Below are 17,324 nucleotides of genomic sequence, written 5' to 3'. Positions count from 1 at the left end.
AACCGATTGTTCATGTAGAATTGCGCGAAAATGTTGGCAGTCAGATGTCCATCAGCGGGTGGTGGGACCACGCCGAAAAAGCGGTGGTGTGTGTGGTCCTTTCGGGAATATGAGAGTAGTCTGTTCTAGATGATATTCTGAGTACAGAAGGCCAGCTGTTACGAATGCCTTCTAAATGCTATTTCTTCTAACTGAAAGCCTTAAGAAGGATTCATACACACACAGAGCCTACACAAAGAAGCCTGTGCAGTGATTTAGAAAGCAAATCTTGTTGAGCGCTGTAGATAATGAGCAGGCAGGCGCTGGATAAATAATTTAAGAAGCTGACTGAACCAAGCATGTCTGGAGAGAGGGAGAGATGACGGAGAGAGATGAAAAAGAGAGAGACAGAAGGAAAGAGATGGGGGAGAGAGAGGAGGTTTAAAATAGATGGAAATTTCCCTTCAGCAGCCTTGGCTCTGCTGAGGTTTGGCTCCGCAGGCTTTGTTATGATAGTGCTGTATGTGCCTAGTGTGGATCCTTTCCTCGGTCGCTACACTCTGCTCCTCCTGGCAGGAAACTCACAGGGGCGCACAGACAGTGACCATCCCCTCTGCTGCAACCCTTCCTGCCCAGCCATTGTTCACAGGAACCTGGCGAGGGGGGTCCTACCAGGGAGAAGGGGCCCAAGGCCTCTGAGTAACGCTGGGGCATACAGGTGAAAAACCCAGAAACGTTGCAGTTCTTGACACTCTCAAACCGGTCCTCTGTAGCTCAGCTGGTAGAGCACGGCGCTTGTAACGCCAAGGTAGTGGGTTCGATCCCCGGGACCACCCATACACAAAAATGTATGCACGCATGACTGTAAGTCGCTTTGGATAAAAGCGTCTGCTAAATGGTATATTATTATTATTATTACTACCATACCCCGTTCAAAGGCACTTGAATCTTTTGTCTTGCCCATTCACCCTCTGAAAGGCAGACATACACAATCCATGTCTCAAGGCTTAAAAACCCTTCTTTAACCGGTCTCCTCCCCTTCATCTACACTGATTGAAGTGGATTTAACAAGTGTCATCAGTAAGGGATCATAGCTTTCACATGGTCAGTCTATGTCATGGAAAGAGCAGGTGTTCCTAATGTTTTGTACACAGCGTATTTTGTCAATTGGCCCAATAATTGTTATTCATTATATCTATAATGTGGGTCAGGGACTACTCATGGTTCCTCTGATGAGAAAGAAAAGACCAGACTTTTGCTCATTTCACTGAAACTGATTTCATAAATCACTTATATCCACTACTCCCCAGGGGCCTCATTTATAAACATTGCATATGCACAAAATATGCGTGTGTCAGTTCACACAAAACTTGGCATTTATAAAAACTAAACTTGACGTGAGAATATGCTTATCCTCCCACAAACTTTATAGACCATGTCTACGCAGTTTCTAGTGGTTGAAGTATTGCATTGCAAGAGGCAAAGTAGTAGCCTTGTGCAAATGTTATTCATAAAAATAAATACAACTAGTAGCCCAACTAAATATAATAACAAGATGCAAACATTTGCCATTAGTGCGAAGAGCGACATTTTACTTTTTTCTTATCTTTGCATTCTAAAATAATTAGAAATAGGCATTTTATTTCCATGATCATTGCAGAATAGATTCCTCACCTTTTCTGACTAATGGTTTCATAGGCTACTCGTGTCGCCAAATAGCCTATAGGCCTACAAGTTAGTATAGGCTACCATTCGTCCCATCTCTCATTTAATTGGACCCATGTCACAGTTGTAAATATAGTATTTTGCTCTGTGATCTAATCTGAAGCGCAGTTTAACGGTAGAACAGACGGTTCACCTTTTCCATTGACATTTGTATGCTACATCTGAATAATGCAATGTCGAATTTCTCAAGTAGACAATATTTCATTTATAAACATATATTTCATTTATAAACACATATACATACATACCTACATATAACCATTGCATGTTGAGACAGCGGAGTTCATATTCCCGATGTAGCTATACAACAAATTACTATGCACATCTCTCGTTTAAATTGGGCCTAAATTATAATTTTAAGTCTTTGCTCTATGCATACGACAGGGAGCACGGTTCATAAGATGAACAGGTGAACATACAGTTGATATTTTGCATTGAAGTGTGTAGGCTACCACTGTAAGTAGGCCTACTGTAGTTTTCATTTGCAAAACATTATGCAAAACATTATTGCATTCAAACGATCTGTTTACAGGTCCACAACAATTTGCTATTGTTTTTGCCCTTCAGAAACTGGTCAGATACAGTAAATGTCACTGCAAAAGAAAACATTCTGCCAATCCCTCCAAAGACATTTGATCAAGGTCGCCATCGCTATTTCCTTTAGATACTGTCTTGGCCTAATTCCAATACTTCCAATCTACAGCAAATAAAGGCGTTATCTTCACCACAAAAGGTGAATGATGGGCGTTTTTCAGGCGTAGTTACAGTGGGGAGAACAAGTATTTGATACGCTGCCGATTTTACAGGTTTTCCTACTTACAAAGCATGTAGAGGTCTGTCATTTTTATCATAGGTACACTTCAACTGTGAGAGATGGAATCTAAAACAAAAATCCAGAAAATCACATTGTATGATTTTTAAGTAATTAATTTGCATTTTATTGCATGACATAAGAATTTGATCACCGACCAACCAGTAAGAATTCCGGCTCTCACAGACCTGTTAGTTTTTCTTTAAGAAGCCCTCCTGTTCTCCACTCATTACCTGTATTAACTGCACCTGTTTGAACTCGTTACCTGTAAAAAAGACACCTGTCCACACACTCAAACAGACTCCAACCTCTCCACAATGGCCAAGACCAGAGAGCTGTGTAAGGACATCAGGGATAAAATTGTAGACCTGCACAAGGCTGGGATGGGCAACAGGACAATAGGCATGCAGCTTGGTGAGAAGGCAACAACTGTTAGCGCAATTATTAGAAAATGGAAGAAGTTCAAGATGACGGTCAATCACCCTCGGTCTGGGGCTCCATGCAAGATCTCACCTCGTGGGGCATCAATGATCATGAGGAAGGTGAGGGATCAGCCCAGAACTACACGGCAGGACCTGGTCAATGACCTGAAGAGAGCTGGGACCACAGTCTCAAAGAAAACCATTAGTAACACACTACGCCGTCATGGATTAAAATCCTGCAGTGCACGCAAGGTCCCCCTGCTCAAGCCAGCGCATGTCCAGGCCCGTCTGAAGTTTGCCAATGACCATCAGGATGATCCAGAGGAGGAATGGGAGAAGGTCATGTGGTCTGATGAGACAAAAATATAGCTTTTTGGTCTAAACTCCACTCGCCGTGTTTGGAGGAAGAAGAAGGATGAGTACAACCCCAAGAACACCATCCCAACCGTGAAGCATGGAGGTGGAAACATCAATTCTTTGGGGATGCTTTCTGCAAAGGGGACAGGACGACTGCACCGTATTGAGGGGAGGATGGATGGGGCCATGTAAGAGCATTGAAGATGGGTCGTGGCTGGGTCTTCCAGCATGACAACGCCCCGAAACACACAGCCAGGGCAACTAAGGAGTGGCCTAGCCAGTCTCCAGACCTGAACCCATTAGAAAATCTTTGGAGGGAGCTGAAAGTCCATATTGCCCAGCGACAGCCCCGAAACTTGAAGGATCTGGAGGAGGTCTGTATGGAGGAGTGGGCCAAAATCCCTGCTGCAGTGTGTGCAAACCTGGTCAAGACCTACAGGAAACGTATGATCTCTGTAATTGCAAACAAAGGTTTCTGTACCAAATATTAAGTTCTGCTTTTCTGATGTATCAAATACTTATGTCATGCAATAAAATGCAAATTAATTACTTAAAAATCATACAATGTGATTTTCTGGATTTTTGTTTTAGATTCCGTCTCTCACAGTTGAAGTGTACATATGATAAACATTACAGACCTCTACATGCTTTGTAAGTAGGAAAACCTGCAAAATCGGCAGTGTATCAAATACTTGTTCTCCCCACTGTATAATGCTCGTTCACGCACACACTTTTTTACGACAGGTTTGATTTATAACAGGAAACATGCATATGTATGGCGTGCGCCAAGTTGATCAATCTCAATATTTTGGTGCGTGTGCAGTCTTTTCAGAAATGGCACACGCAGATATTTAGTGTTAAATTTATGTAACGGATATAAATGAGGCCCCAGGTGTTCTAACCATCTTCAGGTTTCTAAATGTGACTTCAGGTTTCCTGACCTTCCCAGAACCCCACATAGCATTGCTGATGACTGCCACTCTGGCCTGCCTCCACCTGTCATTGGAGAGCACTTATACATTTTACAATTTAGTCATTCAGCAGACGCTCTTATCCAGAGCGACTTACAGTTAGTGAGTGCATACATTTGTGCATACATCTCCTTACAATTGTCATTGTTCCTGAAAAGGGACACTTCTCTGGCATCTAAATGACCACACTTACAATGTCAGCAATACAAAGTAGGTACAAACTGCTCTCTACGTGGCAGGAAACTGACACTCATGCCCAGTCTCTGAAATAAAGGCTTGATCGTTGGACCCAAGGAGAAGTAGTTTCACTATAAAGACACAGACATGGCATGACTGTCCACATTGAACAGGAGATTAGCCTTCAGGAGCACATTGTGTTCTAGCTGGTCTAAGTGCTTTCCATTTTGAAGCTGGATCAGACTGAATCAAAGTGATATTGAGTGTGGAAGTTGCATCTGATTTCAACAGACAGTCTGGGGTAGGGGGGCAGGAGGGGAGAGGGAACCAGATGAGTTAGTGGGCTCAGAGGAGCAGGGTTTTTTAGTGTTTAGTACAGAGTGGGTTAATAAATCAGAGCCCGGGGTGGATTCTGGATTCCCAGTGCTGATAATAGGCCCATAACCCACTGAGCCTTAATGACTGCATAATAAAAGCCACATGGTCAATCACTTTCAGATGGCTCCAGATACCAGCACCCCTGCACACAACTAGGGTCAAAGGTCACAGGAAAGAGACCGGAATGCCACATTTTGGTTCAGGACTTTGAGTTGGTCTGATAATACTTTGCACATAGGAGTATCAAATGACATGGCTGTGTTGTCTAGGTCTTGACTCTAGACGCAGATACTAGCTAAGTTTCACAGTAGCTGAATGATTCAAGATTCAATAAACCAGCATAGTGTTTTCCAAATCACAGTATTTTGACAATACAATCAATGGCTGGTTTGATCTTGATTTTATTTAGCCAGCCAATATGCCAATATTGTACCATGAAGAAAACCGAGACTAATTCTAGCTGTGGGAATTTAAATCTACACACAAGGTTTGACGTGAGGAAAACTGATTTCAAGATGAAAAGGGGACTGTGAAATGCAACAAACCTACATGTACGTTGCATAATAATGAAGTAATAAAGGGTTCAAAAAGCACATTATATCCCAGTGTAACAGAGTGTGTATTATACACACTGTAACATTTGATGGCTGATCAGTGTAACAGTGTGTATTGTTGGCAGATCAGTCAGATGACAGACGTACCACTGAGAGGGTTCCTGCCCAGCACAAGCACGTTGGGAAGAGGCATCATCACCAGCTGCTGGAGGGTCTCCTGGAAGAACAAAACATAAAATACTTATTATTACAGTATTAGTTATTATTACAGATGTTCACAGGATGTTATACATCCTGACAAGTGTACATATTGTTTTCACGGAACATCAGAATGAGTAGTGATTGCATGAAGAGAAGCAATCTTTAAAAGGATCACTGCAGAATCATGCATGAATACTCCCCTCCTTCCACAATGCGATAGCTATAGGCTAAGCTAGAGAGTTTCAGGCAGGTCGTGTACAGAGACAGTACAGACAGAGGGATGCCCAGTGGGGATGTTATATAAAGAGTATCAATTTGTCCAACAATGGACAAAGCAGAAGTCTCATATAGCATCAACTGTGCTCTTGGCTGTCATTTGACACAACAGCGACCTTGGTCTTTCTGTAGGTTGTAAATCTCAAATCCCCCTTTCAATACAAGGTGTTCATATGTCCATCATGAAAACAGGATGCCCATCTAAAACACACACTTAAAGCTTACATACAAGAAAGCACTTACAAATATCAGATACACATGTGAACATGAGCACATGGGAGTGCAAGCAAACACACACACTGCACCACACTATCAGCGGAAAACTTGTCCTCAGCTGACTAGACAAGTAAAGCTGCTTATCCCCTGCTCCTCCTAGTTCAGTACTACACCACCATGATGCTGCTGCTACTCTGACAGACAGACAGTCATGCTGACTGATTGATTCTCCACCCACAGGGGCGTCATGCACCCCAAAGATCTGAGGGGGCACAAAGTACGTGAGGATGGCATCCCGCTCCTGCCCGCAGGTTTTCATACTGCCCCAACCCACAGTCTTTCTGTCCGACTCCCACAAGCTACCGCAAGAACTGGTCCCGAACCCAACCGCAGTCTCGCAATGTTATTTTAGGCGTATGTGACGACGCAGCTCATTTGCCAGCCATGGTCCCAGCAACTTTGTACCCTATAGGCAATATCAAATTGCACAAAAATAACCTAGGAAATAGGTTACATTTCCAGAGATTCTCACTGGGCCCATTATATTAGGCTATCTGTATTACTGGGCTATATCAGCCAATAGGCTAGATGTAGTTTGAAGAGAGCAGAGTTGGAAAGAGAGCAAATACTTGCACTTTCTCTTGAGCTACATTTTATAGCCTACCTTTTAGGAGTGGGACAATTTTCAGATGGAGACAAATATGGGCGATCAATATTTATTTCTAGGCTATGTAGTAAACTATAGCATAATCATATAGTACTGCCTTGTGATTCTCCGCCCATGCATAGGCAGCCTACTCTACTTCATTGAGACTACACATATACTGTAGGCACACTAGATCTCGCACGTCCAACTAGGAGAGGAGAGGTAGGCTACTGAACTTGATGCAGCGAATTCTGAGTGTGAATAATGCGACAGAGGTGTTTTTAATACAATATGTAGAATAAAGCATACAAAGCAGAAAGATGACCGTTTCCAAATAATCTGTGGGACAAAAAAAAGTATAATCCCAAAGTTGTCTGATCTGACCGCCTGCTCCCAACCGCAGCCTGAAAAATGCAGACCGCGCCGCAATGCTCTCTGTCAGGACCCGCAGGCCTCTAAGTCTGTATCCTCCTGACTAGTGAGTGGGTTGAGTCACAGACGTGATCTTCCTGTCCGGTTTTGCGCCCCCCTCGGTCTCGTGCAGTGGAGGAGATCTTCGTAGGCTATACTCAGCCTTGTCTCAGGGTAGTAAGTTGGCGGTCTGTTGATATCCCTCTAGTGGTGTGGGGGCTGTGCTTTGGCAAAGTGGGTGGGATTATATCCTGCCTGGTTGGCCCTGTCCAGGGGTATCGTTGGACGGGGCCACAGTGTCCCACGACCAACCCCCGTCTCAGTCTCCAGTATCTATGCTGCAATAGTCCATGTGCCAGGGGGTTAGGGTCAGTCTGTTATTTCTGGTGTAATTCTCCTGTCTTATCTAGTGTCCCGCATCAGGACTACCTGGCCTGATGACTCCCGGCTGTCCCCAGTCCACCTGGTCGTGCTGCTGCTCCAGTTTCAACTGTTCTACCTGCGGCTAGGGAACCCTGACCTGTTCACCGGACGTACTACCTTGTCCCGGACTTGCTGTTTTCAACTCTCTCTCTACCGCACCTGCTGTCTCGACCTCTGAATGCTCGGCTATGAAAAGCCAACTGACATTTACTCCTGATTATTATTTGACCCTGCTGGTCATCTATGAACGTTTGAACATCTTGAAGAACAATCTGGCCTTAATGGCCATGTACTCTTATAATCTCCACCCAGCACAGCCAGAAGAGGACTGGCCACCCCTCAGAGCCTGGTTCCGCTCTAGGTTTCTTCCTAGGTTCCTGCCTTTCTAGGGAGTTTTTCCTAGTGCTTCTACATCTGCATTGCTTGCTGTTTAGGGTTTCTGTATAGCACTTTGTGACATTTACTGATGTAAAAAGGGCTTTATAAATACATTTGATTGATTGATAGATAGGATAGAGTGGTTCTTTTTTTAAAGAAACGAAATATGCTTCTCTGCATCTCTAGTAAAATATGAGTCTTATTCAGTACATTTAGTTAAGTCTACCAGTCTTGCCAGAAGGCATTCCAGGTAAGATAGCATGTCTAACTATCTACTCGAACTTGATTGATAGTCTGAAATGGCTTCTTGGTAGCTAGTTATGAGGTTGGGAACCTATCTGGGTTAACTAAAGCCAATTTTTTTTTGTTTTATCTGAGGGGGCAAGTGCCCTGTGCCCCCTATGGGCATGACTCCACCGTCCACACACATGCTAGTCTTCATCTATTATGTAAAAAGACAAGTACTCACTAAATGAAGGAAACCTTTCATTAAAACAGCTTTAACTATTGATTCAGTAGTGAAGAAGTCTGTTGAACTGGTGGGACTGGAATGAGACTAGTGGGCAGTGCTGGTTTGACCCACTGTCCTAGGGCCTGTGTCTAATCTCTAACAGACTGCCAGGCTGCCGTTTGGAACAGAACCTTTGATAATGACCTTGCTTATGGTGTGTGGATAGTAATTTAAGCCTATGTCGGGCCTTGAGCCAAATAACTCCAACCCAAAGTAACCATTAAAGTATATGTGGGGCGGTGGCCTGACCTTGTCATTTGTCCAGCTAGCATTACATCCGGAGAGCTTGGGTTGGTGCATCTGTGTCTAATGGTTAAACAAACACCAAGATACTGGTGAAAATGCCATACTGCACTAGAGCCTATATCAGAGAAGACACCCAAAATATGTTCAATGTTGAAATATGTCTCCAACTACCTGTCATAACATTTAGAAACATAGCTCTAGTGGATCTTAATTTGAGTCCTCTTACGAGACTTCTGTGGTCAAATAGAAAATGTGTTTTTTCAAGCATTAAGGACACGAGGGCTACTGCCTTCAATATTTTAATGTCAACCAAGGCAAACACCACTTTCAACTCATGTAACCCTCTTTAAAATGTCTATGTGCTCTTCTCGCTGATGTAATGAAAATGAAGCGTATTATTATTTAACATGAGATTTTGGAAAGCCTCTCGCCTTCTGTCTACCACATATTGATGCCATTACCTCATGGAGAAGGATTTTAAAAAACTTTCAGTTTGTGCTTTTGATTGACCATGTACAGAATGTTTGTTTACTTGTAACATATTGCTACCAATGGTGTCCAGGCAAGAGAGGGGAAACGATTATGTCCATTGGTGACATCTGGCCATTAATAAGCTTGTCTGTTGAGCGAGATTTACGGTTGTAGCCCTACATATGACATGTGTATAACATGACATGAGGAAAAACAGAACAGTGGACAAAATACGGACACTTCAGCTATCAGACACGCTCTCCCTCTCCACAGCACCCCTAACCCCAGCCGTGTGGTAGATGCCGATCACACTAACTGGGGCCCAGGGACGGAAGGTCAGACGGGCTCAAGGTCATCCGTTTCCAGGGATTACAAAAATATATAATTTTACACGTGGTTTTATGTGTCAGTCAGGATAAGAGCGTCAAGCTGCTGCTCCACCCTGTACTGCTGCTATGCTGGTGAAGGGTGGATGATTATATGGCTAACCCCACAGGAAGGGAGTACCTTCACATTTTTCCATGCTTCCAGAATAGAATAGATCGAATGGAATAGCATGTGATTTGTCATCATCAAATGCTATCCCACCACAATCATTTTGATAGTGAGGGGGACAGGACACCCATGTGGCATAAGGTGTTGACTGCTGAGTCAGATCCCAAGACAGCAACTGTGGCCTTGGATAGTTAGGAACCCACTGAGGAATAAATACAAACACCCTTTCTCTCCACCACACACCTGTCCCTTCTAGCTGCTGCCTCCCCCTCCCTGGCACACACACAGCCAGACACACACCTGTCCCTCGCAACAGGCACATGTTTGCAATGCAATCACATAGCACTGCGTCAAAAGCCTGAGTGTACGTTACCCAGTCTACCCACCTCATCTGCTCTCAATGTCACCTCTTTCTGTTTGGGTTAAGAAGCTGAACCATCTCCTATTGCAATGAGAGAAAACACGGGGAATGGAAAGCCTCAGATCCAGGCTATAGGATCTCAAGTGTATTCCTATTTGTTTGGATTATGAAATCTAACACTCTTTAAATCCCCCATACATGCTTGAAGTGGGGGGTTGGATTCTAAGTAGAGCAGTGGGAGGTGCACAGATTGGCCAATGAATGATAAACTCCATGATGTTTCATTATAGATGCTTGATTAGGCAAAGCAAAACAAGAAGCATAGGACTAATTGCTAAATCACAGAGGCTGAACGAGTCGATGCTAAAACAAGGTTAGCATATTAAAAAGACATGCTCTGGAAATTTGGGACTAGTAAGTAATTTTTAACCTCCCGCTTTGGGCTGGATGTCTCAATGTATAGTTCATACATGCATAATCTATGTGCAGAATTACTGTTTTACCTCAGTTACGAAATCTCTAGTTTGAAAGCAACTGTTTTTTCTGGAAGCTGTACTGCGCCATGTGAATGGTGTCTAGCGGGGGTCTTCCTGCAGGGGGTGGCGGATGTGGTCTTCCTGGGGCATATATCTATAGACGGGTTGGCTGACAACGTCACAAATGTTACGCGCACGTCGATGTGGCCAGAAGCTGTGCTTTGTTATGATTCTGAACGGTCAGATAGCTAGCAACAATGACAAGAAGCTGCCAAGTGGGGAATCGTAGGTGCCTCGTTTCAGCTAGTTTTATCGTTTTCTTGATGTCTTGTTTTGAGGTGTTTTGACAGATTTCATGTCAACAACAACAAAAAACTAGCTAGCTAACCAACAACTGTAACAATGTATTTGAGAGACAACAAGTACTGATTGTGTAGATGTATTTATGTTGCAGGGGTGAAAGTAGATTTAATTTATTCGCGGTACTGGACCTCCTGTGTGCGCACGCGCATGCACCCCAAACAATTATGGGCAGCAGAACGGCCCGGTACGTTCTGCCGCCCTAGGCGAGACAAGATATTGCCACCCCACTCCTTTCACCGCTAAACTAGAATAGAATACAGCTGGGGTCGGCAATAAGTTTGTACTTGGGACTATTTTTTCTCAGCTAATAGTAGGCAGAACAGAACATAACAGCAGCTCAATTCATAGGCCTATGCTACAATTTTTTTATTTTTTTTAACACATCTGGTTAGTTGGCTATATAAATCAGTTCAATGTCTATAACATATCCTAATATTTTCCATCTGATTACACTGATAAAAATCACCAATGTCTATTACATGTGTTTTTTTATATTTCTTGGTGCGTTGATTCGGGAAAAACTGCTTGCAATCAAGAGAAAATGTCGCTCTGAAAAAGTCTCAAAAGGTGGATAATGAATATAGAAGTTTCAGGAAAGAATGGAAATAGGCATTCTTACCATATTTCTCCAATGTCAAACCAGAGTGTCATGTTTGCAAGGAAACAGTTGCTGTTTGCAAATAATTCAATATTAGACATCAGTATGAATCTAAGCATGACACTTTCAAAAGTTACCTATCCACCCAGACAGAGGCGGCTCGACCGATGCAGAAAAATGTAAGCTTCAACTTCTGGCTACTCGTCCGTAGCTTAACCCAACAATAAAAGTGCTTCCCTAAAAGCTTCCTGGGTTTAAACATCTTCTCTTTTCAGAAAGTGAAAAGCTCAATTAATAGGGACAGAATAGGTCTCCTAGAATATTGAAGGCCGCAGCTCAGCTTCAGAATGTCATAGAGACAAATCAATATATCCCCATATAAGTTATTGTTTTTGGGCAGAATAAAATGTGAGGTGTTGTGTGTTTCTGGAGGTGCGTCTTGGTCAGTTTAGCTCGAAAAATGCCACCCTCGTCAAACTGCCGCTCCAGGTGGCTGCCTAATCCTAGATTTATATTTAGAATCCCTATTAATTCAAAAGCATCTCTGTTGGCCTAGTCATAAAGATTTGTCATTTTACTTTATAACTGTATTACCTTTTATTGTGGCATAAACAACCAGTCATGAGGTTTTTATCTGATTGTCAAACAATCACTTCAAAGAGCTCCTTCACTAGGCTACTCGTGCACGTTGATCCACTCGCAACATATTTACAGCCTCCAAACAGTGGTGAATGGAAAGAGACATCTTACACAAAACACCAAAAAAGTTTAATGCCATTTTGGTGACAGAATTAATAGCTCCACTGCTATCCGCGCGCGTCTCGGTGTCGGCCACTCATCTCTACCTTGGCAAAATGACAGTGTTCTCGTCAAACCACATCACATTTTGAAGCGTAAGCTATAGGCCTACCACCCGTTTTCAATTCCATTCGCTCATTTTCCATGCCTCAGAAATGCTGTAATGATAAAGAATGGTGTAATAGCCTACATTTTCCTTGACATTTTGTTATTGTGATAGGCTCTCGTTTTACCGGTATGGCATACCCCACTATTTATTTTGCCTGGACGCTGTACCGGACCATACCGCCTTACCTTCACCCCTGATTTTCAATAAACATTTGGAGACTAGATATAGTTTACATGTTGTCAACAGTCTAAGCCAACCCTATCTGTTTTGCCTCAGTTGCACAGGTGTCGGTTTTGTTGCTAAACAACCAACCCGTCAATTATTGTTTTTTTATTCTTTATTTTTGCAGTGGCATCCACGATTTAGCAGCAGCGATGAGCCGCTGCTAAATGCATATAGTGGAAACACTGAGCATGTGGTGGAAGGAATATATGCTCCTCTTTTAAATGGAAACGCCTCCCTATCATCCAGTGGCAAGCTCCATGGTGCCAGGCAGGAGGGAAACAAAAACAGCACTCTCAGTATGGGCCTTTGTTTTACTTCTCACATCTGCAACTTAATATTCATGGTTAGAAAATAGTCCATCTGTAAAGCAGTTTAACCAGATGTGCCAGTGTGGAGAGAGAGAAAGTTACAGTATGCTGTGATTAGCCTACACTTCCTTTTCACACTGTGTACTCCTGAATTATTGATCAGCTCAGAGTTCATTGCTCTTCAAGACTGGGTCACCTTACAATCAGATAAGATCTGTTACTGGAGTGCTACACCTTCAGTTCTGTAGTACTATGTATTGCTGAGACGAAACAGTGTTCTCACAGTGCATCAAAACATAACTCATTTTTGCGATAACAAGGTGTTAAAAAAATGCAGTTGCTCAAAATAACCACAACCCTCATTATGCCAGTATGTGGATCCTCCTGACACTGTATGCTAACTAGACGGTGTTCTTCATCCCGATAGACTTGAGTATACTGCTGACACAATAAACCATGCTTGCTGACATCTTCTGTCCTGCTGATATACTAGCATATCCCTAATACAGTATTCTGCTGCCGTATGCTGAATGCAGATCTACCTCCTCCCTTCTCTTCCTTAAATGGGGCTGGGCACCAAGAGTGTGCACAGGCTGTATAGAGCCCCAGCCCCAGGAACCAGCCCCAGGAAGGGAGGGAAGGAGAAAGGGGAGGTTTGCTCTGAGACTGCTGTGTTTCTGTCTCACAGGACCCCTGTCTGTTTAAGCAGCTCACTACCCCCAACTCCCCAGGTTCCGCTACCGGCACCTCTCAAACGGGGGCAATTGTGCAGCAAAGTGAGAGTGCACCTGCCTGCCTGCGTGTGTGTGTGTGTGTGTGTGTGTGTGTGTGTGCACATGTGTGTGTTGGGAAGGAAGGACAGGGGGTGGATAGTGGCTTGCTTGCTTAAGAACTCAATGCTTGAATCACAACCATTCTGCACACAGACTGGGTTGCCATAGCAACGATGATGGGGTTTATTCTCCCCAGCCTGGTGAATCTTCCCTGGGCTCGCACACATGTGCGCATGCACACACTTCTGGGCGAAGCACTGCAGACTTAACTCCTTTACGGTACAGTACAAACGTGCTGTGATTACAAATCTGCAGAGAGGCTTAAGCTGGTCAGATAGCAGAATGAGAAGAGGACATGCAGAGAGGAGAGGAAAGAGAGGAAAGAGAGAGAGAGGAAAGAGGGAGAGAGGAAAGAGGGAGAGGGGAAAGAGGGAGAGGCAGCAGCTCCAGAAAGCAGCACAATTGAAACGAGCCACAGCAGGTTTCCTCTTTATCACTGTAACACACCCAGAGCATTAGCTAGTAGCTAGTTAGTTACACACCACATGTGACAGACAAGGAAAGCGCTCCTATTGTTGAGGATTTCAAGAAAAGCTGGAGAATAATGAAACCCTTTAGGCAGTATTGTGGGTCCAATTCAGAGCGGAGATAAGTGTGCACAAGTTGGACTTTCACTTAAATTATTCTCTAATTTAATGAGTTCAGCGCAAAGAATTCAGAATATCTCCCTGTGTGAATAGTGGCATAAAACATGGTCTCTAATGTGCTTGGTTATATCAGATCTGCTGTATTGTAATGTAGGTCAGAATCAAATCCTCTGGCCATAAGTTACTGTACACATTCCAAAATATAGTTTTAGTGCTGATTTGGATACATGACAGACATCTCATCAAAGCATCCATGTAATCATGCCAGCTGTCACAGTCAGTAGTACCACCAGCTGACCAAATGACCCCAGGAGTCAGACTGTCAATGACCCTTGTTAGCAAGGCCAAACGAGAAACCCAAGGACCTAGCCAGATGGACAGACGTCATGCATGTGAAGGAGGAGAGTACATGGCCATTACTCCTGTCCTCCCTTTGTTTCCAGAGCTATCAATTAGAGTGGTTTTAGTATGGCTGCTGCTGTTGCTCATGCCCAAGATAGAGGCACCTCCACTAGGACAGCCTTGGCCCACACTGCCCTCCCGTAGGGTCTGGAACCTGCCCTACCACTCAGAGACTAGCATCTGCTGGCAGGTACCAACACTGCCCTGTCTCTCCTACAGATCAGGCTCTTTTCTTTCTACTTTAATCTAAATGAATCTTGAAATGTGCTGTTCTTTTACGCATGCTCAATAACACAACTACAGTGTAAGTCGCTATGTGCTGCTTAAGTGGCTGTACTGTAATGTCATGACAATACTTACTATAGATAGAAACAATGGTGTAACTCAAGGTGCAAGAGTACCGAACTCAGGTCATCCTTGGCTAAATAAATAGGCGTATTTCTGTACTAAAGCAGGTCATGGTGATAGATCTCTTACTCTCAGTCACAGGGATGTCCACAGGCAGACATCCCCCTTTATTTGATCTTCAATCTAAATGGTGCACCTGTTCTGTGGCAATTTTCACCTAAAACCCTACAGCAGTCAAAAAAATTAAAAAAAACTCTTGAAACTAGGGCTGGGAATTGCCAGGGACCTCACAAAACAATATTATCACAATACTTAGGTGCCGATATGTATTGCGATTCGATCCCGTGATTTTGTGATTCAATGTTCCAAACATATTGCTCACCATACAGTGCATTCGAAAAGTATTCAGACCCCTTGACTTTTCCACATTTTGTTACGTTACAGGCTTATTCTAAAATTGATTAAATCATTTTTTCCCCTCATCAATCTACACACAATACCCCATTATGACAAAGCAAAAACTGCTTTTTAGATATTTTGGCAAATAACTGAAATATCACATTTACATAAGTATTCCGACCCTTTACTCAGTACTTTGTTGAAGCACTTTTGGCAGCGAATACAGCCTTGAGTCTTCTTGGGTATGACGCTACAAGCTTGGTACATCTGTATTTGGGGAGTTTCTCCCATTCTTCTCTGCAGATCCTCTCAAGCTCTGTCAGGTTGGATGGGGAGCGTCGCTGCACAGCTATTTTCAGGTCTCTCCAGAGATGTTTGATCGGGTTCAAGTCCAGGCTCTGGCTGGGCCACTCAAGGACATTGAGAGACTTGTCCCGAAGCCACTCCTGCGTTGTCTTGGCTGTGTGCTTAGGGTCGTTGTCCTGTTGGAAGGTGAACCTTCGCCCCAGTCTGAGGTCCTGAGCAGGTTTTCATCAAGGATCGCTCTCTACTTTGCTCCGTTCATCTTTCCCTCGATCCTGACTAGTCTTCCAGTCCCTGCCGCTGAAAAACATCCCAACAGCATGATGTTGCCACCACCATGCTTCACCGTAGGGATGGTGCCAGGTTTCCTCCAGACGTGATGCTTGGCATGCAGGCCAAAGAGTTCAATCTTTGTTTCAGACCAGAGAATCTTGTTTCTCATGGTCTGAGAGTCTTTAGGTGCCTTTTGGCAAACTACAAGCGTGCTGTCAGGTGCCTTTTACTGAGGAGTAGCTTCCGTCTGGCCACTCTACCATAAAGACCTGATTGGTGGAGTGCTGAAGAGATGGTTGTCCTTCTGGAAGGTTCTCCCATCTCCACAGAGGAACTCTGGAGCTCTGCCAGATTGACCATTGGGTTCTTGGTTACCTCCCTGACCAAGGCCCTTCTCCGCCGATTGCTCAGTTTGGCCGGGCTGCCAGCTCTAGGAAGTCTTGGTGGTTCCAAACTTCTTCCATTTAAGAATGACGGAGGCCATTGTGTTCTTGGGGACCTTCAATGCTGCAGAAATGTTTTGGTACCCTTTCCTAGATCTGTGCCTCGACACAATCCTGTCTCGGAGCTCTACGGACAATTCCTTCGACCTCATGGTTTGGTTTTTGCTCTGACATGCACTGTCAACTGTGGGACCTTATATAGACAGGTGTGTGCCTTTCCAAATCATGTCCAATCGATTGAATTTACCACAGGTGGACTCCAATCAAGTTGTAGAAACATCTCAAGGATGATCAATGGAAACAGGATGCACCTGAGCTCAATTGAGAGTCATAACAAAGGGTCTGAATATTTACTTACATAAGGTATCTGTTTTTTATTTTTTATAAATTTGCTAACATTTCAAAAAACCTGTTCTCGCTTTGTCATTATGGGGTATTGTGTGTAGATTAATGATTTCTTATTTTATTTTCATCCATTTTAGAATAAGGCTGTAACGTAACAAAATGTGGAAAAAGTCAAGTGGTCTGAATACTTTCCGAATGCACTGTATGTCTGCTGCAAAGGGACGAGGGAGCGCCATGAGAAAACACGTTTTGATTTAATTTTAGCTAGTCTCTCAACTGATTAGGCTATGTGGGGATAAGGGTGTAGCTATAGGGTGCAGTTTTACTGTTAACTGAGAGCACTTCAGGCCTGCTAGAGATCTGGTGGTGCTCAACGAGGGGGGTTTCTTTATATGAGGAGGCCACAGAGGGGTGACTGCACCAATTATCAACCTTGGTCCAGCCTTAATAGAACCCTCTCCAAGCTCTTCTGCAGAGTACGCTTTAATTAATTAAAACACCTCTC

General features: G+C 43.7%; 1 protein-coding gene across 7 annotated transcripts in view; it reads right to left on the bottom strand.

Moving 5' to 3' along the window:
- The window catches only part of LOC121571715 (girdin), an 88,610-nt gene that overhangs the window by 56,390 nt on the left and 14,896 nt on the right, over positions 1-17,324 (bottom strand). For all 7 annotated transcript variants that reach the window (XM_041883359.2, XM_041883366.2, XM_041883383.2 and 4 more), the window contains exon 4: positions 5,522-5,591. In XM_041883359.2, coding sequence (XP_041739293.1) covers positions 5,522-5,591 — 70 coding nt within the window. The remainder of the gene's footprint in view (positions 1-5,521; positions 5,592-17,324) is intronic.

Source organism: Coregonus clupeaformis, chromosome 1 (genome assembly GCF_020615455.1).
Source record: "Coregonus clupeaformis isolate EN_2021a chromosome 1, ASM2061545v1, whole genome shotgun sequence".
Lineage (NCBI taxonomy): Eukaryota > Metazoa > Chordata > Actinopteri > Salmoniformes > Salmonidae > Coregonus > Coregonus clupeaformis.
This window is presented reverse-complemented; position numbering and strand designations above follow the sequence as displayed.